At 42.4% G+C, this 26,857-nt stretch overlaps 1 protein-coding gene across 1 annotated transcript in view; it reads right to left on the bottom strand.

Moving 5' to 3' along the window:
- The window catches only part of LOC128330098 (long-chain fatty acid transport protein 2-like), a 37,011-nt gene that overhangs the window by 5,248 nt on the left and 4,906 nt on the right, over window positions 1–26,857 (bottom strand). Inside the window, exons 2-8 of the mRNA XM_053262409.1 lie at window positions 21,379–21,588; window positions 20,733–20,888; window positions 18,290–18,414; window positions 12,795–12,989; window positions 7,856–7,946; window positions 2,904–3,102; window positions 1,710–1,807 (exon numbers count right to left, since the gene is read on the bottom strand). Of these exons, the coding sequence (XP_053118384.1) occupies window positions 1,710–1,807; window positions 2,904–3,102; window positions 7,856–7,946; window positions 12,795–12,989; window positions 18,290–18,414; window positions 20,733–20,888; window positions 21,379–21,588 (1,074 nt within the window). The remainder of the gene's footprint in view (window positions 1–1,709; window positions 1,808–2,903; window positions 3,103–7,855; window positions 7,947–12,794; window positions 12,990–18,289; window positions 18,415–20,732; window positions 20,889–21,378; window positions 21,589–26,857) is intronic.

Genomic DNA, 26,857 nt, shown 5'->3' with positions numbered 1-26,857 from the left:
TTACTCCTGCTCATTCGTATGCTATATGAAAACACCTCACTGAGAGTGAAGTGCAATAATAAAGGTCATCTGTCCAAACCTGTAGCCACGCTGAAGGGGGTTAAGCAAGGCTGTATATGTTTTATTTCTGTTTAATTTCTATATTAAATTTCTATATTAATAAAAATATAATTCTGTTTAATTTCTATATTGATTTTTTAATTCCCCTTCTGGATAATCCCAACCTTCACCCGCCTAAACTAGCAGGCAGACCCATCTCAATCCTACTTTATGCCGATGATGCAGCTATACTATCGAGGTCATTGGTTGGCATGAGGAGGACACTACAATGACTTACACAGTTCTGCAAAGATAAGTCCCTAGTAATAAATACCCAAAAGACTAAGGTTGTGGTATTTGCCAAAAAACCGAAAGAACACAAACAGCAAATTAACAGATGTAGGGTTGAGCAGGTTAGGAGCTATAAGTTCTTGGGCACGCAAATGGTACAACGGGTACACGATGCGAACATGCTGTAGGAAGTGCACAGAAGAGTGCATCTGCTATATTAAAATTCTTCCATATTAGAGCGGGGCTATTTTATCCCAGCAGCTGCCAAGGTATAGATGGCAAAACATTGGCACAAATAGTATACAGGGTCCAGATCTATTCCACCTGCAACTTCAAACCCATGGAAGTCATTCATTCTAGATTCCTTCATGCCATATTCCAGGTGCCTAGATGTGTTTCAAATGCCATCCTATGCTTAAAGGTGGGTCTAACCAGAGTCAAGGCTCAGGGGTAGCTTCACACATTTAATTACTGGCTCAAATTATATTTTTTTGCCATCAGGACATGGCCCCCCGGGTAGTGAAAGATGAGTTCCATTCCAACTGGTGTAAGAGCCTTCATGACAAATTGGGCAGAGATGGCCTCTTTCCACAATATCTACCTTCACTGGGACATGATGCCACCAAAAAAATTATTAAACAACATATTATGGCTATGGAGAAGCAATCTGATGTAAGTCTTGTTAACCTTAGTAGCATTCCAGGTGGCTTCTCATACTCCCCTCGGCCAGCTGCATACCTTACCAATTTGACCACTCTAAACCAGAGGAGAGCGTTCTTGCTGGCGTGGTTTAATGCCCTGCCTTCTGTCATTCTGGATGGCAGATTTAAGGAACCAGCTATGTCCATGCGGTTGGGGCAATATTGAGTCCATCTCACATATGTTTTTATATTATTTATATTACAGGGACATTCATATTGCCTCGACTGAACCACTTATAAAAAGCACGTGTGGTCAATTAGAAGAGTATTACACTTCCTTTCTTCTGGCAAACCAGTATACAGCAGTTACAGCTGGTGTAGAAAAATTCTGTGCCACAGCATGCAAACTGAGACGGGAGCAATCGATTAATTGTAATTGAGACCTCTGTATGTATATGTTTTGATACTCTATCGCCCAACCCTGTTTTTGATTTGATTTTACTCTACTTTTATTTTCAATTTTATTTTTTGATTGCTGGTCACTGACTGTAATAATAAAATCCATTTATTCATTCATTCATGTTCATCTCTAAACATGTCCTTCAAATTGTGCCTAGAAATGGCACATCAGATGACAGCATGACAGATAGTGAATACTGAGAAGCTCTTCTTTTAAGATAATATTGTACTTAAGAGTGGTATAACAATGATGAGCTAAAAAGAATATTTCAGACTAACCTGGCACTGGTACCCCATATACATTGATTTCCTGGATAAACTCAAGTGTTGTCAGGGTTGTTTCAACTTCCGTAGTGGCCACATTCTCTCCTTTCCAGCTGCAATGAGAGGTGAATTATTCCCACTGGATCATTTTCTGTATTGGATTTGGTAGAAGTGAATAAACGCACATGCGTTAAAAATAATAATATTTAGCATTTGTATACCAGTATCGAATGTTCAAAGCACTTCACATACATTATCTTGTTGCAGTTCTTACAACAATATTTTGTTTAATATTATTGTCCCCATATGAAAGATGGGGAACTGAAACTGAGGCTTGCCTAAGACAACCCAGTGACTTCAGAACAGAGCAATGATTCAACCCAGAGGCTTTTCTGTTGCCTAACTCATTCTCTTAGGCACTATGCTGCACTAGATCTCTGAGTGATCACCAGGATCTATTTATTCGATTTATTCTATTTCTATACCGCCCTTCCAAAAATGGCTCAGGGCAATTTACACAGAGAAATAATAAATAAATAAGATGGATCCCTGTCCCCAAAGGGCTCACAATCTAAAAGAAACATAAGATAGACACCAGCAACAGTCATTGAGGTACTGTGCTGGGGGTGGATAGGGCCAGTTACTCTCCCCCTGCTAAATAAAGAGAATCACCACGTTAAAAGGTGCCTCTTTGCCAAGTTAGCAGAGGCAGGTATTTAACATTTGTGAAGGTTTCTGAGTCAGTGTAACCTAGATTCCTGCAGGCTCTTCCAGATGGTCATATACTTCAACTTCAGGACAAATTATGATGTGGAATAATACGAGGAATACATACAATGTATAAGGACTATCATACAGTGTTCTTAGCACAAAGTGCTGGCAATCTGTGGCATTCTGTGAAAAATCCTTGCTTCCTTCCCCATCCCCACCCCTGTCCAAGTTAGAATAAAAGGACTTTGCAAAGACAAACTTTTTTCATGGATTGCTGCAGATTGCCAGCAGATGGCGCTGAGAATATTATCGACATTCTTTACCTCATGTTGATTCCTCATTTTATTTCCTTTTATAATTTGCTAGAAGTTGGAATACATCACCATCTGGAAGAGCTCTATATGTCTTATATTTACAGTACCACCAAAACCAGCAGTCATCCACAGCATCTCACTCCGAAAGGGCAAGGCAGCAAAAACATAATGTGGCAGAACTCACCGGAAAGTGTCTCCCACACGGTCCTGGAAGTATATAAAGCCCTCATGGTCTTTCATCAGGAGGTCACCACTATTGAAGTAGCAGTCTCCTTTCTTCAGGACATCCCGGAGAATCTTTTTCTCTGTCTTCTGGGGGTCTCCAGCATAGCCACAGAATGGGCTGCCCTTTGTGATCTTGCCCACCAGCAAGCCTGTCTCACCTGAGAAATGAAAGGGAATCAAGTGGAATGAACAAATGCATATCTTCTTCTGTCAAAGAGTCAAGGTCAGAGTTGCCAGCTCCAATACTTCTTGTGGGAATGAATACTTCAGTTACAATGAGAGCTAGGGTTTTGCCTGCCCTGGCTGCTGCGGGCCCAACGGAGTGGGGTGATGGTAAGAGCCAGAATTACTAGAAGGACCAAATGAAAAGGGGCCATTGCCCATGTACATGGCTCTTACTGTGTACATGGTGTCATGAGAGCTCAGAGGAAGGCAGCCATTATAGGCTAAGACTACTTTATTGTGTTACAGGAAGAGACAAGTTCAACCAGAAGTACAGGCAGGAAGAAAGAAGGGATTCTGCCTCTAACTGAGATCACTACTAGCAAATGCTAGCGCCACCTACTGGTTGGACATATTACAACAACATTTCCACACGCATGGCTCTTACAACTTTTGAAACAATAGATCTCTATCTTTAGGGATGTGCTCGAATCATTTCGGCTCCTCAGAGAGGCACCAAAATAATTTGGGCAGCTGCATCTGAATCATTTTGGGAAGCCTTGGGGGGCAGAGTGGAATGATAGCTTTAAGAATGGGGCATGCAGGTCCTTACCTGCTCCTCCACTGCCTCACCTCTGTTCCTTTCATGGCATTGTCCTTCCCAAAAAGCCACACATGGCTGTGTCATGGCAGCAGCATGCACATGACTACCATGCATGTGTGGTGGCCATTAGTGTGGTCAGCCTGATGTTGCTGACCACGCAAATGGCCACCACCATGACACAGCTGCACACAGCCTTTTGAGAAGGACAGCACTGTGATAGGCTTGTGCATTTCGATTTGGGCACAAATCAGTTTGTGCCCGAAAATGGCAATTTCGGATGATTTGTCTACAAATCGAAACCAGAATTAGACCTCCGATAATTTTCGTTTACAATCCGAAATGACCTCCTCTCAGATCCGAATTTTGTTTACTTCGGAAAACACTTCGGAGCTCCATCAGCACTGCATAGCAAATTGTCCTTTTTGTCTCTTCACACTCCAGCAGCAACTGACTGTGTGTTTGTCAGAAGGATTAGCATAGCAGAAGATAAGATATGCAAAAAGGGACACAGCTTCTGATGACATTTCCTTGGGCAATGGCATGAATGATATTTAGTTAAGAAAATGAGATGTGTTGTGGTGCGATTGTGTGCTGAGAATGAAATGATTAAGCTGAGAGCAGCCAATCCATTGTCAACTCTAAGTAACAATGTCCAGTGCTTCCCACTCTGTCTAGGGGGCTCCTGGGAGCGCCTGGAGAGACTTCTTACAGATTTGCTGTAAGACTTCTTGCTGAGACTTCTTATAGCTTTGCCCTCCCTTTCCTCCCTCTTTATTATTTTATGTGTAATGATTAAGACTCCACATGCCCTGTCCTGTTTGCATTTAAAATATTTAAGCCCTTGCAGAAAACAAAACAAAATGCCTGCAAGGACACTGCCTGCAAGCCTCTTTCAAGGTATATGGAAGGCACAAGCTATTGTGCTTGGTTAAAGCAAAAAGCATACACTTGCTGGGTTATTATTAACACACTGGTTTATAAGTGGAATATGGGGAGGGGAAGGGTTTGGGAGATAACATGATACAGGAAGACATCCCAATTGGCAGATTTTTAAATTTCAGATTTGCATTGGAAAGGAAACTAGTTGGAGTTTAGACTGAGCTGCCTTTATTGAATTGATGGTTCTATTTCCCGTTTCCAGAAAGAGAGAACTGAGTTTGCACCAGGAATATATATGCTGGTGTAGGGCACCATTTCCTCCTTTCTGCTGCATGTGTGGGTGAAGAGAGAGCTCCATTCATTGCCTGTTCCATCATCCTTTGCCCCTATCCTCCACCATTGACTCCACTTTCCCAGGGGAGCTGCCATTCTCCAGGATTTATGCCCTTGCTTAGCCTCGCTGACCAGCCTGCTGCATCTCCCAGACTCCCATGGAATTGGCCTAAGGGCTGCTTTCTTAGGTATTGTCGAAGTTGCAGTGTCTTTGGGGCAGATTTGGGGCAGAAAGGGGTCTGCTGGGGCAGAACAGTGGGTTGTGTGGAAGTGCCCCAAGGGGTGCCTGCCACACCCCAGACTCCAATGGAATTGGCCTAAGGGCTGATTTTTAAGTGTGTGTGTTTGTGGCAGATTTGGGGCAGAAAGAGGTCTGCTGGGGCAAAACAGTGGGTTGGGAGGAAGTGCTCCAAGGTGGTGCCTGCCACCACCCAGATTTCAAAGAAATTGATCAAAGGGTTGATTTTTTGTGATTTGGGGACATTTGAGTGTCTTTAAGCTTTTCCCCCATAGGGAATAATGGTGGTTTCAGCAGCCCCATAACTGCACTTGGGGGGCACTGGTGTGGTGCTGAGTGAGTGGTGGTGTAGTGCACAGAGGGTGCTAACCAGCCCCCTGGATTGCTAACCCATTGGGGTACCGGGCTTTGTTGTTTCTGAGGTGTTGAGTTTAGATTCTCTGGTAACAAATGAGATTTTTAATTAAAACTCGTGAATCCAGTCTTATATGCTACCAGAGAATCTACTCTCAGAACACCTCTAAAACAACAAAACTTTGTACTTCATAGGTTGGCAACCCATGTGGGTGGTTGGCACCCTATGTGCACTACACCACCATTTGCTCTGGGCCACCCCAGTGCCCCTCAAGTGGAGTTATGGAACTGCAGAAACCTCCATTATACCCTATGAGGAAAATCTGAAAGATGCGTAACTTCATTAATTCTTTAAAAATCAGCCCATTGCCAAATTCCTCTGGAAAAAATGTGGTAGCTTCCTTGCACCAACTGGGCACTACCACCAACCACCCTCCACTATGGGCCACCCTTTTCCCTGCCGTGTGAAGATATATTTTTCCTGAAACCTCATTATACCCCATGGGGAAAATCTGAAAGATGCGCAAACTTGAAAAATTCACCAAAAATCAGCCGTTTGCCCAATTCCTTTGAAATTTTTGTGGTCGCTTCCACTCATTGGGCACTATAACCCCACCCACTCTTTTGGCCATGTGACCCATTTTTAAATCCGAATTAATTTGGATACAAAGCAAAACTTGGGTGATTCAGAAGGCTTAATTTTGGACAAAATACAAAATGAGGTTGATTCGGATTTGGTACAAATTGAAACAGAAAAAATACAAAATGTGCAACCCTACACTGTGACCAGAACAGTAGGTGGAGGAGCAGGTAAGCACCTGCCTGCCTCATTCTTAAAGCTATCACTCTCTGCTGCCACTCCTACCCACCCCCACCTCCACATCTGCCCAAAACGATTCAGGCACATCCCTATTTATCTTTAAAATATAAACATATAGTATATAAAGAAATATATTATATATCTTTAAAATATTATTTTAAATAATAATATAATGGAAGAAAACAGTTGAAGAGCATACAGCAGACTGAGGCAGCAGATTGAGGAACCATCACAGCATGCACCAGTTCTAATGCCATCTTTCTCGATGCTGACTTTTAAATGTTCTAGTGTCTCACAACATCTCCTCCTTGCCTTATTTTATCCACAAAGATTACCCAGTTATGTCAGTTTACATCTAGAGCACCTAAACACATCTTGGTTTGGGCACTGAGCCTGGAGTACAGCAGAATGTTTGGGGACTTTATATTTGTTCTACTAAATGTGGTTAGGATAGGAAAGCAATACTAATCTGCCTATAAGTTTTTAATGGGGAAATATGTATATACTGTGGTTTTCCATGTGGTTTTCTTGGTAAAATAGAGGAGTGGTTTACCATTGCCTTCTTCTGCACAGTATGAAATGATGCCTTTGTCGTTGTCACTGAAGTGATCGTCTGCCTCCAGCACCTTCCTATATCACTGCTGCCCAATATATAAGGCAATGAAGGCCTTGGAAAGGATATTTAGATGCCATGACATGTCTACACCTACAAAGATTAGAATCGTTTGGACCATGGTTTTTCCCATGATGCTCTATGGATGCAAAGCTGGTCTTTGAAGAAGCAAGAAAGAAAAAGCATTGACGCTTTTGAACTCTGGTGCTGGAGAAGATTTTTGAGGATACCATGGACAGCCAACAAAACAAACAAATGGATCATTGAACAAATCAATCCAGAATTTTTACTCAAGGCACAAATGACCAGGCTCAAACTATCATACTTCGGACACATTATGTGAAAACCCAGCTCCCTTGAGTAGTCTCCATAATGCTGGAGAAAGTTGAAGGAAAGATAAGAAGAAGCAAGGTGGATGGACTCAATTACGACAGCAATAAATGCACCACTGAGATGCCAAGTTGAAGACACATCATCCTGGAGATAATCTATCTATGTGGTTGCTAAGAGTCGACACTGACTTGATGGCACTTAATCAATCAATCAATCATGTATATACTACAAAAAGATTCTCAAAGCAGTTTAAATAGGAAACTAGAAGACGGGCTCACAGTCTAAAAGGAAAAACATCAGCAAAACTCAATGGGGAACACTACGCTAGGATGAATAGGGGCAGTTGCTCTTTCCCCACTAATTACAAGACAACCAACACCTCAAAAGGTGCCTCTTGGCATGATCAGTACAGTTAGCAGGTATCAAATGTACAAAAAGGGTTTGAGGTTCAGAGCATAGCATTTATAGTCAGTGTTCAAATATCACACTGGATCCAAGAACCTCACTAAAGTGAAATCCAGACCCTGATGATGCAAAGTCCACTCTGTTTCTGAATGCTTAGTGTGTTAGCTTACCTGCAGCCACTGGGATGCAATACCCTTTCTCATTCCTCATGGGCTCATCCTGGTCAACATCATATTGAAGAAGTTCAAACTGTGTCATTTTCTGAAGAAAAACAGATGGGAAGTGAGACAGTGTGTACAATGCCTAGAGATACACATATCAGGTGGTATATAGATATGATAAATAAATGAATGAGTCCAAAAGGCAGGCATATACAATGCAGCTGTATTGTACATGGTTCAGATTGAGTGAATGCTCCAAAGGGAGGTTTGACGTTCTTGTCTAGGACCTGTAGCAAACCTTCCCAGGCTTTACACAGTGACATATCTGCCCAACAAAACACATTTAGCAGAAGCATACTGCTTCAATGTATGAACCTTCAAGTATGAACACAATTTGCATTTTCCCCATTTCCCTGAAACATCACCCAAACCATAGTAGCGCAGGTAAGCTCTGGACTCTTTTTCTATGCTACGTGTCAGTTTCACTCTCATGGTTTCCCCACCTCCCTGGGAACTGTAGTTTGGTAAGGATGCTGAGAGTTCTGTTAAAGATTCCTAGCCTCCCCTCACAGAACTATAGATCCCAGAGTTCCCAGAGATGAGGAATGAGCATTAAACCAATTTAAGGTTATAGCCCTATACTCACTTGTTTGGAAGTCCGCCCCATTGAACTCAGTGGGCTTCTCTCCTGAATAAATATGCATGGGATTGGGCTGCCTGACTATTTTAAAGTTCATTTTCATCCCACCATTACTCCAAAGAGCTTAAGATCCTCACAAGCCCCTTGGAGGTAGGCTGAGTTGAGAGCCTGAGCTGAGAGCCAGTGGCTGACAGTCAGACTAAATTATACAAGTAGTTCCATTGACATGAATAGAACAAGTTAGTCATGACTAGCTTGTTCCAATTTCAATGGAACTACTCATGAGTAATTTAGTCTGGATGTCCCACAGTGACTGGCCACCCTTTGCAGCTGAGATTTGCAGAGAGATTTGAACCCAGATCTCCCCTGTATATTGCCCAAACTCTAGCTACTATGCCACATTGTCTCTCTTGTGTGATATTGTTTTTAGAGGAAATAGTGTAGTCTAGCATGCAATGCCTAGGACAGAGCTGCTCAACTTCAGCCCTTTTGCAGATGTTGGACTACAACTCCCATAATCCCTGATTATTGGCCACTATGGTTAGGGGTGATGGGAGTTGTAGTCCTAAAACAACAGGAGGGCCAAAGTTGTGCAGCCTTGGCCTAGGAGAAAGCAGTGGGGGTGGAGGCAAGTTACTTAGGTAACCAGAAGGAGGACTTGACCTGTTGCTGCTAGAGCTAATAGTGTGAGAGAGAAACTTTCTATCTATCTATCTATCTATCTATCTATCTATCATAGTTTTATACTGCCTGATGTATACATCTCTAGTATACATCAGGCAGTATAAAGTATACTAGTATGTATACTTTAATTTTAAATTAAAATTTAAAATATTTAAATTAAAATAAATGACAATAAAAACAATAGAATAAAGTATTTATTAAAAACAAGGAACTAGAAGAGGGAAGACAGAAGAGAGCTGCTAAGGAGAAGAATAGGCTACAAAAGAAGAGAAGAAGCAAAGACTTACATAGGAACATAGGAAGCTGCTGTATACTATTATTCTATCTAGCTCAGTATGGTCTACACAGACTGGCAGTGGCTTCTCCAAGATTACAGCAGGAATCTCTCTCAGCCCTATCTTGGAGATGCCGTCAGGGAGGCAACTTGGAACCTTCTGCTCTTCCCAGAGCAGCTCCATCCCGAGGGGAATATTTTTCAGTGCTCACACTTTTAGTCCCCCATTCTGATGCAACCAGGGTGGACCCTGCTTAGCTAAGGGTTCAAGTCATGCTTGCTACCACAAGAACAGCTCTCCTCTCTTGAACGAGAGAGACAATCCTGAGCAGCAGAGATCAGCGTTTAAAGAGTCAGATCTGACTGCAGTTGCAAAGGGGTTTTGTAGGACTATGGGCAGAGGCACCTCTGGAAATGGGGGAAACCAAATTCATGTAGGTCACTGTTTAATTTGTTTACATTGTACTTTTGGGACCACTTATTTCTTTACTTTGAATCTGCTTCTTAATTTTACCCATAAATTATATTGAACTTGGAGATGGAATTCCAGTGCATCGACCTTTTGCACCAACTATCCTAATGACCACTAGGGGCATTGGGAATAGAGGTAGTTAGTGAGGGTCTCTTTAGGAGATTTTTGACCCTTGTGCGATTGAACGTTCTCCCTTCGGCAGTACTTGATGATAAATTCAAACAACTTCCTTATGATCGGCGCTGTTGCCCCTGCAGCTCAGGGATACAGAGTCTATCACCCATGTTATTTTTAATTGACATTTTTATAAGGACGCTCACACCAAATTTATTGCTCCTATTTTAGCCATTTATCCTGGTCACCCAGACCAATTTTATTTGGAAATTATGCTGACCAGTTTTAAACCTGTAATTTCAGATAATGTGGCAAAGTTCTGGTTCATGGCGTCGAAGCTCCGTAAAGACTGTATTAGTAATTTGAACAGTTTGTGATTTTGTAAACTTTGAAATTTCTTGAATTTTCTTATTAATGTTATTAATTGTTAATCTGGTCTGTAACCACAATAAACGTACTAGTGAGGGTCTCCTTACCTGTCCCTGCTTGCCTCTACTTTATGACCCCTGCCTTGACTCCTCAGGTACTTCCTGTAGTGAGTCAGTCCGCTTCCTTTCCTCCTAGACAGAAGATGGAAACATCTCTCTCTCTCTCTCTCTACCTACCTATTCATTATGTAGCTGATAGATAGGATAAGTTTTTCCTATCTCAAATGTACTTCACCAGTAAATCAATTTAGTTTAGACTCTACAGTGATCTCCATGAGTGTTCCTGAAATAGCTGCAACAACTAAACTCAGCACTCTAACTGGAGTGGTAGTTTCCTTGGTGCTTTACTAAATAATCACAAACCCCAACAGACCTCACCATTATATATCAGCGGACATCCCGACTAACCAAGTGCATGTACAGCAAAGTTGCACATGTGCAAGAAAATTACAAAACTGTCCAAAATCCCAACATTGAGCTCTTGCACTATTGCACAAAAGTTCCCTGCATTGTTAGCAGGTGGAGGAAGAAGTTGCCTAGCAGGAGGCACACCACAGGTTGTGCACTTCAGTTGTTTGTGCTAATGCAACATTAGCCTGGAGTACAGACTTCACAGCAGAACTAGCAAGTGCAACATTCTTGTGCTGGCGCAACACATTTGTCTGGATATCAACCACTGCTTGTATTTTCTCACTCTCCTATCAAATATTTTAGAAACAGTTTGGAGACGGGAGGAATTTGTCTTCATAACTAACTTTTGAGCTGGTCAATCGGCACTGTGCAGAGCCCTGCTCTGAAAAGGCTGGGGGATGTAACTTAGTGATAGACATAAGGGCTGGCCAGTCAGTGGTGTGTAACTTGCTTTTGCTGATAATTCAAAGAACAAGTTTCCCTTTGAGCCCAGTCCAGGGGTGTAACTACCATTAGGCAAGGGGAGGCGGCTGCCTGGGGGCCCCCACGCCTCGGGGCCCCCCCAGAGGCAAGTCACATGTGCAGTGAGTGTGTGTGTATCAGTGAGGGGCCCATTTTAAAATTTTGTCTCTGGGCCCACTCCAGCCTTGTTATGCCCCTGGCCCAGTCCAAGAGCGAAAGCTGTCCGTGTGTCCTAACAGTGGTGAGAACCAGTAGCGAAGTATCCTATGAGGCTTTGAGGCTGAGAGTAGTGTATGCTGAGCCTATGCCAAAATAAATAAAATAAAATAAAATAAATCATCTCCCAGTCCTAGAAGCCAACAACCAATCACGAAATATGTTCATTATATTTCCCAGTTCATCTAACACTGCCGTGTGCTCGCTCATGAGAGGCTGAAGAAATCGAGCCTCTTTGACTCCATACAGCGACAGCGTGGCACGCTCTGGGAAAGGGTAGGGTAGGGTTGAAGCGGGACTACTTTAGCCTAGCACAATCTGAGGCTAGCCTCTGTTAGGCGCTAAACCCCAACAGTGCTCATAACGTCCATTTCCGCTCAAGCTTTCCCTTTTGCCAGATGATGCAACGAAGCTGCTATATGTTAACATATCAGATTATTAGGACATTTGGGACACCTTTGGCATGAATAACTGGGCAGGGTCAGGCAAGACTCTCACAGCCCAAAGCATTGCCTTGGTAGTCAGTGGCTGGTCATCAGACTAAGCTAAACCTCAGATGTACCACAAAGAGTGGTACAAAATGAATGAATGAATGTCATTACTACAGTCAGTGACCAGCAATAGTGCAGGTAAATCAGGATTTTATTTTATTTTATTTATTTAAATTATATACCACCCTTCCAAAAATGGCTTAACCAAATTGTGTAATTTTGGATTAAAAACATCAAATGTATTGTGGCCTGCAGTATTGCCTAAATGTCATCAGATACAGATCTACTGTCATACCCACACTCCAGCTCTGGGGGAAAAAACTATTTTCATTATTTTTACACTGTTTGCTTATAAATGCTAGCTATTCACTACATCAAGAGGATTACAAGTCTTCCAGAAAGTTTAAGGTGATTTGCCTTTTTTCTGATTTGTTTTTCCTACATAATTTTAATTTTCTGCCTCCCCAGTTCCACCTGATTAGCTTCACCACTGGTGATAACTTTTCCACAGTGGGCTCACCAGCTGACATACTGCACAATGTTCCATCTGTAATGGAATGCTGTGCAAGAGAGCTCATGCACAAGACTCAAGAACTGCAATACAGTTGCACTATGAACGGCCATTATTTCCAATTTTCCAGTTACAAGGCAGGCAGAACATTGTGTAGTATGTCAGTCACTGCCAAAACCATTCATACCTTCATGAAGCCTTTGCCATTCATGAACACACATCCCTTCCAGTTTAACGCTCTTCACCTTGTGGAGGAAGCTGGTCTTTCCCACAGCTCCAAGTTTTCCTGTGTAGTTAATGAACCCAATGTTCGCCTCTGTAGCTCCATAGAACTCCCAGATTTTTATGGATCCAAATCGGCATAGGAACTGCTTCCAAACCTCCACTCGCATGCCATTGCCCAATGCCAGTCGCACACTGTGATCACGGTCACTGTCCTTCTGCAAAGCAACATATCAAGAGGAACACTGCTGTATTAAAGATGCTTCAAAAATAGGCACTCACCTGGTCACTTGTAGGTGAATAAGAATCATCTCCAGATGTTCAGGCAAGGAACTGTTGCAAACATTTATGCCCTGATTATTATTGTTATGGCTCAGGGGTTCACAGCATTGTTATTCCACTTTTCAACAACAAAAAGTTCTCAAAGTGGTTTATATAGATTTTTTTTTTAATAAGATGATTCTTTGTCCCCAGTGGGCTCACAGTTTAAAAGGGCACACAAAGTGGACACCAGCAACAGCCACTGAAAGGACACTGTGCTGTGATTGAATAGGGCCAGGGCTGATAACATTCAAGTTAGATTACTGCTAATTATTATGAAGGGCTGCCTATGAAGACTGTTCCGAAACTAAAGCTGCAAGGCTGTTAATCAGTAAAGGTAGGAAAGAACATGCCTCATCAGTGGTTTCCAACCTGCAACTTCCAATACAGATTTTGAGACAAATTCTAGCCCTATTCAGATATTATGTTGTATCTGTGTTCAGATGTTTGTACACATGTAGATGTGTTTGTGTGAATGACTGTACCTGCGTTCATTTTAAAACTGAACCTGCATACAAGCCTTCTGAAAATACAGGATACAGGTACAAAGTGTACTGCTGTGCCAGCATTCAACATAACAAATGAATAACTGTACCTGCATACAGAGCTGTAGCTCTATACACTATACTCACTCAATCTTTATTACGGTCATAGACCAGCACAGGTTATAAAACAGTAATATTATACAATAAATGCTATATAAAAGGGGGGGGGGAATGTTACAGTATTACGGAGAATAAGATTGATATAGCAAATAAGGCTGAGAAGGGAGGAATCTAAAAATTACAAAATGTTTAAAATATGCTATAAAGCACAAACAGAGTAGCTAAAATACATATAAGCTAAAAAGGACACAGTCAGACACTTTGTTTCGGTCGGAGACCAGCGTGAAGTCAGAACAAATATAAAAGAGAAGATAATCAGCATTCTATGGGATCAGTAGCACCCAATAAAATCCAAAAAGTCCTCCTCAGCACAAAATCACTGGCTATACATTATACAAAGAATGGCCGAGTGTTGAACAAAATGTATGAATGGGGCTTATGATTTGTGCCAGCCATGGTTTACCTGATCTGGAAGTCACAGTAAACTGTAGTCACTACAATTAAGGAAATGAGGGAGAGAATTGGGTCACATGAGCATAAAGCCAGTTTCTGACTCTGGACCTATGGTTTGATCTTGGCCCTATTGTTTTCTAGATCCCCTGTCCACATTGTTTGGACTCAACTATGAGAGATTTGATAGTTTGGCTAAATGCATTAAATGAAAAACTTACTTCGCTAAGTAGACATGAAAAGGGTATGTAAAGAAGACACTGCCTTTGCAACATAATATCTGAATCCCTATTGAAGTGTCTGACCATACTGAATGTGTGTACCTAAGTATGGGGACCAGAGATAGACTGGGACTTCTGTTGGTGTACCGATCGCCCCACTGCCCAATGGATTCCCTAAATGATTTGATGGACTTGGTCTCAGCTTTGGCATTGGATTGTTATGCTGGGGGTGCTGGGAGACTTCCATGTCCACTTTGTGGTGCTTGTGGTGTTGGGGGACTTCAATGTCCACTTTGGGACTAATTTGTCTGGGGTGGCTCAGGGGTTCACAGCAGCCATGACAACTATGGGCTTGTAGCAGATTTAACCCAGCCTTTGTTTCAAAGCAAGCTCACATGAGGCGAAGGAAAAATGCTGAATCACCTCTCTATGCTTTCACCCACAAAGGCTGTTCCCCAAAACTTTCCTGGTAGATAATATGCTGCCACCACACCCACCTATCAAGGGTTTCTCCCTCGCCCCCCGGCTTGGGTGAATTTCCAGGGAAACTCTCGTTCTCTTACTATTGGAAAAATACAAAAACCTTCCATGTGCAGCATAAACGTGGTGAGAAACTTGGGCGAGTTGCTGAACAATCAAATTGAGATACAGGTGAAACTCGGAAAAATAGAATATTGTGCAAAAGTCCATTAATTTCAGTAATGCAAATTAAAAGGTGAAACTGATATATGAGACAGACGCATTACATGCAAAGCGAGATAAGTCAAGCCTTAATTTGTTATAATTGTGATGATCATGGCATACAGCTCATGAAAACCCCAAATCCACAATCCCAGAAAATTAGAATATTACATGGAACCAAGAAGACAAGGATTGTAGAATAGAACAATATCAGACCTCTGAAAAGTATACAGTGTACTGTGCTTGATTGGCCAGCAAACTCGCCTGACCTGACCCCATAGAGAATCTATGGGGCATTGCCAAGAGAAGGATGAGAGACATGAGACCAAACAATGCAGAAGAGCTGAAGGCTGCTAATGAAGCATCCTAGTCTTCCATAATACCTCATCAGTGCCACAGGCTGATAGCATCCATGCCATGCCGCATTGAGGCAGTAATTGCTGCAAAAGGGGCCCAAACCAAGTACTGAATACATATGCATGCTTATACTTTTCAGAGGTCCGATATTGTTCTATTCTACAATCCTTGTCTTCTTGGTTTCACCTGTATGTGTTACACCAGAGCAAGCCCTTTCCCAGCCCCCCTTTCCTGAGTTAAAAATCCACTCAGGAGGCTGGTTAAACTTGCAAAGAACAAAAATAAAAATAAACTTTTTTCAAAATACTACAGACAGCTTCCATCTAAGGCTTTCTCAGCTTTTACTTACAGGTAAAAGGAACACTCAGTAGCTAAAAGAATACATCAAAAAGCACCCTCAGATGATATTGGGGCAGCACACTTTAAAAATCGTGGTTACCCAGTTGCAAAGAACATAGATGTAAGAAAATACAAAAAAGCACCTTTAAGAGTTTACAGAGACTTTTACAACTCACTAGTTGCAGAGTTGTGTGCAGGCTATTGTTTCTTAGCTTTGTTGCATTACTGATAGACAAACTTAGAACAATATCAGGGAAATGCAGAGCATACAAAAGAAAGATAAGTTTCTGACGCAAACTGACTAGCAAACTGTTCCCTAGGCTGATCCCCTTTTCCTTGAAAACTCTTCCCTCACCTGTTGAGATTCAAGCATCCTGCAATCCTGTCTCAAAGATCTGCAGTTCTTTTATAGCCAACTCCATGGCTGGCTTCAACTGAACAAAGAAACCCCTCTCTTCCTGCCTCATGGCCCTCAAGGTCCCACCCACCTGGTGGCTGATTGGTTGATCACTAGCCTGTCAGTCAGGACAGGGTACAATTCTGGTTCATTCTTTAGGGCAGGGATCCTCAACGTTGGGCCCCCAGATGTTCTTGGACTTCAACTCCCATAATCCCCAGCCAAAGGCCACTGGGCCTGGGGATTATGGGAGTTGAAATCCAATAACATCTGGGGGCCCAACATTGAGGATCCCTGCTTTAGGGGACATACATCTCTCCCTGGTTGAGGCAATGGCCAGAGGTGCTTTCTATCAGCTGCAGCTGATATGCCGGCTGCATCTGTTTCTTGAGATAAATGACCTCAGAATAGTAGTATATCTGCTGGTCACCTCCAGACCTGACTACTGCAATGCATTCTATGTGGGGCTGCCTTTGTACGTAGACCGGAAACTGCAGTTGGTCCAGAATGCTGCAGCCAGGTTGGTCTCTGGGTCATCTCAGAGAGACCATATCACTCCTATCTTAAAAGATCTACACTGGTTGCTGATAAGTTTCCAGGCAAAACTCAAGTTCTTGGTTATAACCTATAAAGCCCAAACAGATTGGGCCCTGGGTCTTTAAGAGAATGTCTTCTTCACTATGAACCACACCGCCCACTAAGATAATCAGGAGAGTTTTGTCTGCAGTTTCTACCAACTTGTCTGGTGGCTACTCGGGGACAGGCCTTCTCCATTGCTGCCCCGAGGCTTTGGAATACATTCCCTGCTGAAATAAGAGCCTTCCCATCTCTTACAGCTTTTAAAAAGGCAGTCCAGACACATTTGTTCACCCAGGCATTTATTTATTTATTGTTTGTTTGTTTGATTGATTGATTTGATTTGATTTGATTAAAATGGCTCAGGGCAGTTTACACAGAGAAATAATAAATAAATAAGATGGATCTCTGTCCCCAAAGGGTTCACAATCTAAAAGGAAACATAAGATAGACACCAGCAACAGTCACTGGAAGTACTGTGCTGGGGGTGGATAGGGCCAGTTACTCTCCCCCTGCTAAATAAAGAGAATCACCACATTAAAATGTGCCTCTTTGCCAAGTTAGCAGGGATAATTAGATACTGTTTTAATAGTTTGATGGTTTTTAATAGCTTTAACGTTTTAAATTTAAAATTGTTGTAATGTTTTAACCTTTTTATTTGTTGTTTTTATTGTTTTGTTGTAAATCACTTGGTATACATATGTTAAATAAATAAATAAATAAAAATCAATATAATTTTGTTAACTTCATTAATAACCATGAGGGCCTTCTTTGCCCATGGGCTAACCAACAGTGTCCTTGGATGACCTGAGCCTGTTTAACCTAGCGGCTGGAGCCATGCACAGAGTTCCAGAGATGCTGCACACTGTGTCAAGACTGCTGCAGACCTGTAAGTCAGCCCTGGCATTGTAGAGAATGCACGGGGGCATAAGCAGGGTTGCTGCAGTTTCTCCCATTCATAACCATGGGAGAAACCTTGTGCAGTGCTGCTTGTGCAACCGCATGTTTTCTACAGTGTCTGCAGCAGCAGCCCCTATCAGCAGCACATAGGGTCTCTATAACGTTGCACATCATGTCAGCCACTGTCTTTAAATAGTGGCTGACATGCTACCTGAGGTCCCTGCTAACTGAGCAAAGAGGCCCCTTTTTAAAGTGGTGGTGATCTTTATTTAGCAGGGGGAGAGCAGCTGGCCCTATCCAACCCCAGCACAGCATCTCTTCAGTATCTGTTGCTGGTGTCTATCTTATGCTTCTTTTTTAGATTATGAGTCCTTTGGGGACAGGGAGCCATTTTATTTATTTATTTATTTACTTATATCTATGTAAACCACTTTGGGAACTTTTGTTGAAAAGTGGGATATAAATATTCATGGTATTCGTATTTAGATTGTCTTCAGTGATTGTTTTGGCAGTTGCAATCTCTCCTGTTATGCTGTGCATGCATATTAGATCCTTTTGTGTATTGCTTTCGTTTTATTTTATTGTTATCCTGTAAGATTATAAATACTTTTAAAAAACTAAAAAAACAGCAGCTTTCTGTTTCCACATTTTTGGCCTCTCCTATCAGTTACCTTTGGTGCATTACAGAGGTAGCGCATCATTTCTCCCACATACTGAATCACAGAGACGTGGTATCGCCTGCAATCATCCCAGAACTGGGAAACAGAGAACTTGGACTTCAGGACAAATGTGGCTCCTTATGAAAACAGAGAGAAGATTGCTTAGGGGTGATGTCGTTGTGTAGAGATACATATATCAGGTGGTATATAAATATGATAAATAAATAGATATACATAAATAGGGTGAAAACAATGGCAAGAGAAAAATACTGCTCCTAAGATGGTTTTAGCTATGTGCTGAGCCCAGCCTCAAAACAAAGATATGACCACCACCAAAAAGAACACTGTCTCAGCCATCAGTTCTGCCACTTCCCTTCCCTCCACCCCACCCCATGATGTCTCAAGAATAACCCCCTCCTTTTTTATTCCTCAAAACACCATATGAACATTAATGCATTTATCAATACATTTGTTATTAATTAAAAATTTTGTTTGTTTGTTTGTTTGACGCATTTATATACCGCCCTATAGAAAGTCTCAGGATGGTTTACAGTTTAAACAAACAGCAGCTAAAACCTAAAAATCATATAAAACAGATTAAAATTACCATAAATAAAACTTTAATACTTGTCAACCACCATGGGACTTTTTTGTATGGGGTGGTATAGAAATGTAAGAAATAAATAATAAAATAAATAAAACATCATAAACTAATGGCCTGATGAAGCAGGTATGTTTTCAAAAGTTGTTTAAAAACAACCAGAGATGGGGAGATTCTCATTTCATTTGGGAGTGTGTTCCAGAGCCTCAAGGCAACTTGGTTTGCCTTGGTTTGGGGTCTGGTTTGGGGTCGCCACCTAGCATGCCGGTGGCAACCATAACCAGACCTCCCCTGATTATCTTAATAGGCAGTTCATGAAGGCGCTGTCTTAAATACCCTCCTCCCAAGCCATTCAGGGCTTTATAGGTAAGTACTAGCACTTTGTATTTTGCCTGGAAACTAAATGGCAGCTAATGGCAATAAACTAATTGACAACTAATTGGAAACCAATGGACGTAGCTGGAGTATCAGCCAAAGCTGATAAAAAGGACTCCTGACCATTGCTACAACCTGAGATATCAGGGAGAGGTTTGGGTCGAGAAGTACTCCAAAGCTACGTACCAGATTTTTCAGAGGGAGTGTAACCCCATCCAGAACAAGCAGATCTAAACCACTTCCAGCCTCCCACAAGCACCTCTGTCTTGTTTGGATTCAGCTTCAGTTTGTTCTCCCTCATCAAGCCCATTATGGATTCCAAGCAGGCATTTAGAGAGGTTAAGCCACCTCCTGACTGTTGATATGGAGAAATAGAACTGGGTGACATCAGCATATTAATAGCACCCAGCACCAAATCTCCTAATGATCTCTCCTAGCAGTTTCATGTAGATGTTAAAAAGCATCGGAGATAGAATGGAGCCCTGTGGGATTCCATATGGTAGCTCTCAATTTGAAGAGCAACAGTCTCCAAGCGTCACCATCTGGAATCTACCCGAGAGGTGGGAGTGGAACCACTGCATAGTGGTGCCTCCTAAACCCATTCCCCTCATGCCGTCTGGAAGCATATCCTGGTCAATGGTATTGAAAGCTGCCAAGAGATTGAAGAGGACCAAAAGGGTTACGCTTCCCCTTTTGATTCTCAAGTGGAGATCATCCATCAGGCCAACCAAGGCAGTCTCCAACCAGTGTTTCCTCTAACAGGGATTCCCAGATGTTGTTGACTACAACTCCCATAATCCCCAGCCAAAGGCCATTGCCGCTGGGGATGTTGGGAGTTGTAGTGAACAACATCTGGGGATCCGTGTTAGAGGGAACACTATGAACACTCTCTCCAACCCATAGCCTGCCCGAAAGCCAGTTTGAAATAGGTCCAGATAATCTACTTCTTCCAAGACTGACTGGAGTTCAGAAACCACCAAAGCTGCTTGGGGAGCAAAGAATGCTCTGCCAAGCTTCGAGAACCAGCAGATCAGCAATGTGCACAGCCAACTTCTGCTTCAAATGTGCAGAATCGTTTTTTCCTTAGCTCAGCCCTGGAGAAATAAGCTGTTCTTAAGGCTGTAGTTAAATGCATATCAATTCACGGAAAACACCTCACTGTATATATGTATCAATCTATAAAAGGGCTACTCAACTTTAGCCTTCCTGCAGATGTTGGCCTACAACTCCCATCATCCCTGACTATTGGCCACTGTGGCTTGGGATGCTGGGAGTGGTAATCCAAAAACAACTGGAGGGCAGTTGAGTAGCCCTGATCTATTAGATTAGATTAGATTAATTTTATTATAGTCTTAAACCAACAAACAAAAATAAAAATAACCATTTGTGAGCTATAATATTAGTATACAAAATGGTCTCTGACTATCACACAATTACAGGTAATATGTGTTTAGATCCTCATGGACATCACATACATACCAATATCCATGCATCCTACAACCCCAAGAAGCGCAGCCGCATGGTATAGCGGGAGTGGGATGTAAACGATATCCTTGGAATGGACTCTACACCAGTTGAACAAAATAGGCCCACTGAACACTTTCATCTGGGTGATGACAGCAGCTTTTGGTAGCCCTTGAGGCAAGCAGAGTACAGGAGGAAGCTTATTTAACAATCGTAAGTGCATCCAAGCAAGAAATAGAAATTGGCAGATCTCTTTTTCCTCTCCTTCCCAAATGTAGCTATTCACATACTCATAACTGAATTGCTAAGAGTAAATGCAGCAGATCTGTGATTTTTGGGACTCTAGTCACCTATATTGGGCAGCAGCAATAAAGGGAGGTGCTGAAAGGCATCAACTCATACTGCGTAGGAGGACACAATGGTAAACCACTCTTGTATTCTACAAAGAAAATCACATGGAATGTGATCGCTAGGAGTCGACACCGACTTGATGGCACAATCTTTCCTTTTTTAATATACTGAGCTAAGGCCCTTTCTAAATGCACCTCCATCCCTTCCCAAAACTGTCCAAGTGGATGGCAGGCAGAAATAGAGATCTGCAGTCACAACTGTTTCTTCGTTTCATGCCCTTGCCTACTGTCCTGAAATTCTTCCTGCTCACCTGTGGTTCCAGAGGTGAAAATATACAGGGATGTGGATTTGGAGGTTACATTGGCTCTGAAGGAAACAGGCACTGGTTCAGCAGAACTGGACTTGATCTTCTCTAGCAAAGCTTCCGTACCCTTAGTGGGGGAGTCATCACTGAGGTAGAAAACTTGTACTCCTTCATTCTTTAGGGTGGGCAGGATATCCTCAAGGGCAGCTTTGAAATCTTAAATAAAGAAAAGAGATAACTTCTTTGGCTGAATCTTACTGCCTAACCTTATTTCTGGAAAATTCACTATGCTAAGACAACACCCCAAGGTGTTGTGAGTCATGAAGAAAGGTGTGAGTCAGCTGTGAACAACCAGTGTAGTTTAGTAGGCAGGGGCTGTGAACAGATAATGGCTTCTGAGCTGCATATGTATGTATACATAATTACATCTGAGTAGCTTTATTACGACCATTGATCAGTTCATAATTACATCTGTTAAGCTGCTATGGAACTGCTGTTACCTTGTTTCATCAGACGTACAAGATAGTTGCCAACACTGAGTTCAGGGGAAACGGATTTTGATAGTCCCAGTGGATGCAGCTATACCCAATGCTGATTGACAAGGGCAGTGTTCTTCATTTGCAAGGCCAAAAGACAGTGGTGTCCCCCATTGACCCTAATTGCAGCTCCCTGACTAATTGTTTATAAGGTCTGTGTGAGCTTCAGCCAAATCTGAAGACCAGACCTGCTCAGATCCCCTGCCCCTGGTTTTGGACTACAACTCCCATAATCCCCAGCCACAGTGGCCAATAGTCAGGGATTATGGGAGTTGTAGGCCAACATCTGCAAGGGGGGGCCGAAGTTGAGTAGCCCTGCCAGCACTGCTTGGAGACAACTATTCCCACTGTGCAATGCTGTGCTTTTCCCAGCACTGGTGGGTCTCCTTTGAGAAACAGAGCCCCATTAAGCTGCAGCGCCATCTTGGAATGTGTGCACAAAGCACTAGGCAATGTCATCCTTCCCAGTGCTTTCTCCATAACATTCTATGGGTGGAAGGACTACACTTCCCAGCACTCCATGTGTGCCTTCCAAGAAGGTGCTGAGGACTGATGAGGCTCCATTTCTCTTAAAGCACCCCTCCCCTGGTACTGGAAATAGCACAGCACTGAGGTCTCTGACATGGTGGCTCTCACATTCAAATCCTTGCCAATGTGGCTCCCACTTTAAAAGTAGCGAAGCTAGGTGGGCTGGAAGCTTGTAAGATAATGCTTCCACCCCTCCTCTCCTCAGAGGATCAAAAAAGAAAGAATTTTTTAAAAAATTCAGAGAGCTGAACAAATGCTTACGCAGATAATGCAACCCCTGCTTACTTGGCAAAGAGGCACCTTTTAACGTGGCGATTCTCTTAATTTAGCAGGGGGAGAGTAACTGGCCCTGTTCACCCCCAGCACAGTACTTCCCGTGACTATTGCTGGTGTCTATCTTATGTTTCTTTTTAGATTGTGAGCCCTTTGGGGACAGGGTTCCATCTTATTTATTTGTTATTTCTCCGTGTCTACTTCCCTGAGCCATTTCTGGAAGGGCGGTATAGAAATCGAATGAATGAATGAATGATCTTGCTGTTCATAGAACGAAAGGGGAAATGACTCTAGACCTGATCCTGAATGGTGCCAAGTACCTATCATTTCTATGGACTAAATTATTCACAGTCCCTCTGGAAAAAGTTGAGATACAGGTATTTGTTTTACATTTTCTACGGTGAAGAAAAGCACAGAGAATTCATTCAGCTGCTCTGCAAGACCTCTACCTGCCTTCAGCAATCCTTTTAACCCCTTGAAGAGACAGATCTCCCCTGAGGAAAGGTGAGGTGATGGTCTCATGCAGCAAAAGCACCACTGGGTGGCAAGTACAAGCACCCCACTTTGTCGCCCAATGCAGGTGTCTTCTATTTTCTTTTGCTATGTAAACTGCTTTGAGAATTTTTTGTTGAAAAGCAGTATACAGAAGACCTTTGAATATCAGAGGGATAACATTCAAGGCAAGTTCCGTGAATATAGAAACCGCAAGATTCAAGTATCACACCTAACCCAAAAAACAGAGTTAGGTTTCTTCTCAGCTGGTGGGGGGCTGGGTATTTAAAATTTAAACCTCCTGGAGCAGCATGTGCACACACTGAGAAGCGTGCAGGCAGGGGCGTAGCAAGGTTGGAGTGGGCCCAGAGACAAGATTTTAAAATGGGCCCCCCCTGCTGTTCTAGTAGCTCCAGGTCTTAACACTCAAATCAATTTCGGAGGATGAATACATCTGAAGGAAGCCCGGGTGGGTGTGCGGCTGGGGGAGTCAGTCATGTGACTTGCCTCTGGGGCCCCCCCCCAAGGCAGTGGGCCCCCAGACAACTGTCTCCCCCTGCCCTATTATAGTTACGCCCCTGCATGCAGGCTGATTTGAGGGGTGTAAAGTTTAAATATCCACTTTAATTCAACAGTTTACGCATCTGCCATCTTGAACTGAATCAGCAAACCCTGCTAACTTGGCAAAGAGGCACCTTTTAACGTGATGATTCTCTTTATTTAGCGAGGGAGAATAACTGGTCTTATCCACCCACAGCACAGTATCTCCAGTGACTGTTGCTGGTGTCTATCTTGTGTTTCTTTTTAGATTGTGTGCCCTTTGGGGACAGGGATCCATCTTATATATTTATTGTTTCTCTGTGTAAACTGCCCTGAGCCATTTTTGGAAGGGCGGTATAGAAATCAAATGAATGAATGAATGAAACACTGCCCTTTGCTCCTCGGAAGAAGAACAGGATATAAGTGTAAAAATACAATCAATCAATCAGTCAATCAAATCAAATAATCTCGCTCAGGATTGTCTACACTGACTGGCAGCGGCTCTCCAATGCTGCAGGCAGGAGTCTTTCCCAGTCCTACAAGAAGATGCTGAGGATTGAACCTGGGACCTTCTGCATGCAAAGCAGATACTCTACCACTGAGCTATGGCCCCATCAAATTAAAAACCCTAGAACCCTTATGGAATCCAGTTGGGGAACACATCTCATATCTTTAGTCTGACAGTAATCACATGATCATTTTTTTTCTTGTGAATTGTAGTTGTAGTAGGAGTAGTTTATTTTTGATCACTGGCCAGCAAAAATAGAGAGACAAATACATAAGATTCATAAAAACATTAAAAAAAAGAAAAAGAAAAAACCCTTCAACTCAGTTTATAACTGTCTTCAGCAGATAATAATACTCAATTATTCAACTACATAACATAATCTTATAAATTCTAATGACAATTAGGCAGACCTTGGCGACTACATAAGAAATCATATCACCATGGTCTGTTAAAGGGAACTTATATAAAAATCATCAGAACAGCCCAGAAGATTTGATAAATATGGGGTAATATACACATTGCAAATTTTTATTTATTTATTATTTGATTGGTTGGTTGGTTGGATGGTTGGTCGGTTGGTTGGTTGATATACTGCCCTTCCAAAAATGGTTCAGGGTAGTTTACATCAAAACAAAATCAATTAAAATCAATTAAAATCAAAACTAAACCAACTAAACAATTAAAATCATTTAAACATTAAAACCATTAACATTAAAATCCTTTAAAAACCAACTTTATTTGTTTGTTTGTTTGTTTGTTTGTTTGTTGAATTTTTTATACCACCCTTCCTAATTTGGCTCATAGTGGTTTACAAGCAAAACAAAAAACTGTTAAAATCAGTCAGCAATAAAAACAAAAATCTTAAAATACCATAAAACAATCAATTTAAAAACAATTTTAAAACCCTAAAAAAAACCCAGTACATTAAAAACCCCTTACAACAATTTAAAAACCCTGGAAGGCCAGGCCAAACAGATAAGTCTTAAGGGCTCTCCTGAAGGTCAATAAAGAGTTCAAATTACGGATTTCTGCAGGAGCGCATTCCACAGCCCAGGAGCGGCTACCAAGAAGGCCTGCCTCTGAGTTGCCACCAGACGTACCAGTGGTAACTGGAGACGGACCTCCTCATATGACCTTAACGTACGGCAGGGATCATACAGATTTATGATCTGATTTATGATCATACAGATTTATGAATGGATTTATGAAATATAAAACCATACATCTAATTAAAAGCCTGGGTGAATAAATGTGTCCTCAGTGCCTTTTAAAAAGTTGCCAGAGGTGGGGAAGCTCTTATTTCAACAGGGAACGCATTCCAAAGTCCAGGGGCAGCAACAGAGAAGGCCCGTTCCAGAATAGCCACCAAGCGAGTTGGCGGCAGCTTCAGACAAACCTCTCCAGGTTAACTTAACAGGCGGTGGGGCTCATGGTGAAGAAGACGTTCTCTTAAATACCCAGGGCCTAAGCTGTTTAGGACTTTATAGGTAATGACCAGCACCTTGTATTTTGCCTGGAAACGTATCGGCAGCCAGTGTAGTTCTTTCAACACCGGAAATGTCCCTGTGGTGAGCGCATGGGGATTGGGACCACCAGCCTTGCTGGCTCAAAAAGCGAAGCTCAAGCCTGTCTCTGGGGTGGTTGGTTTGCAAGAAACTGAAGTGTGAACTTTGGTTCTGTGAGCCAAAGTAACTGAAACTGATTGTTTATTCAGTAGTCAAAGCCTGAGGAGAAGAGAAATTTACTCCGTTCTGCCTTGTATTTTGTTTATGCATTGTGCTACGCTGATGCCAGTCATGAGAACTAGCTTGAAACTTGCTATGTTTATCATATTTAGAAGGTCTTAGAAAACCACATTTTAGATATCAGTACATGTATGTACTGGAGTACATATTTGAGCAGCAGGTGGAGGCTGCGGCCAGAAGTGCTTTTGTCGAGCTTCATCTGGTTCACCAATTATGCCCTTACCTTGATCGGCAGGCATTACTGACAGTGACCCATGCCCTTGTTATCTCCCGTTTAGATTATTGTAACACTCTCTATCTAGGATTACCTTTGAGGACAATTGGGAAGCTGCAGCAGGTCCAGAATGCAGTGGCTCGCCTACTCATGGGTGCCAGAAAATATGACAGGCTAACACCTCTCCTACAGTCATTGCACTGGTTGCCTATTTGCTTCCAAGCTCAATTTAAGGTCCTGGTTCTGACCTTCAAAGCCTTGTGGGGCCTGGCGCCTGTCTACCTACAGACCCGCCTCTCCCATCCACTTACATCCCATCCGGTTAGATCATCTCAGGTGGCCCTTCTGTCGGTCCCTGATTTCCGAGATGTTTGGGGCTCTAGGACCCATGAAAGAGCCTTTTCAGTTGCTGCCCTGCTCCTCTGGAACTCTCTTCCCCTACAGATCCAGCTAGCCCCTTCATTACCGATCTTCAAATCTCTATTGAAGACTTTTCTTTTTTGCTAGGCTTTTGCCCTGTAGTTTATTTTTCTGTTCTTTGGTAGTTACTTTAGTTCTTTAATAATTTTTAATTATTAATGTAATGTAATTTTTGATTGTTGCCTGTTTGCCTGTTGTTGTACAACGCCCAGAGTCTTCCAAGTGGGCG

This window comes from Hemicordylus capensis, chromosome 6, assembly GCF_027244095.1.
Source record: "Hemicordylus capensis ecotype Gifberg chromosome 6, rHemCap1.1.pri, whole genome shotgun sequence".
Taxonomy (NCBI): Eukaryota; Metazoa; Chordata; class Lepidosauria; order Squamata; family Cordylidae; genus Hemicordylus; species Hemicordylus capensis.
Note: the sequence above shows the minus strand (reverse complement) of the source record. Positions and strands in the feature narration are given on the sequence as shown.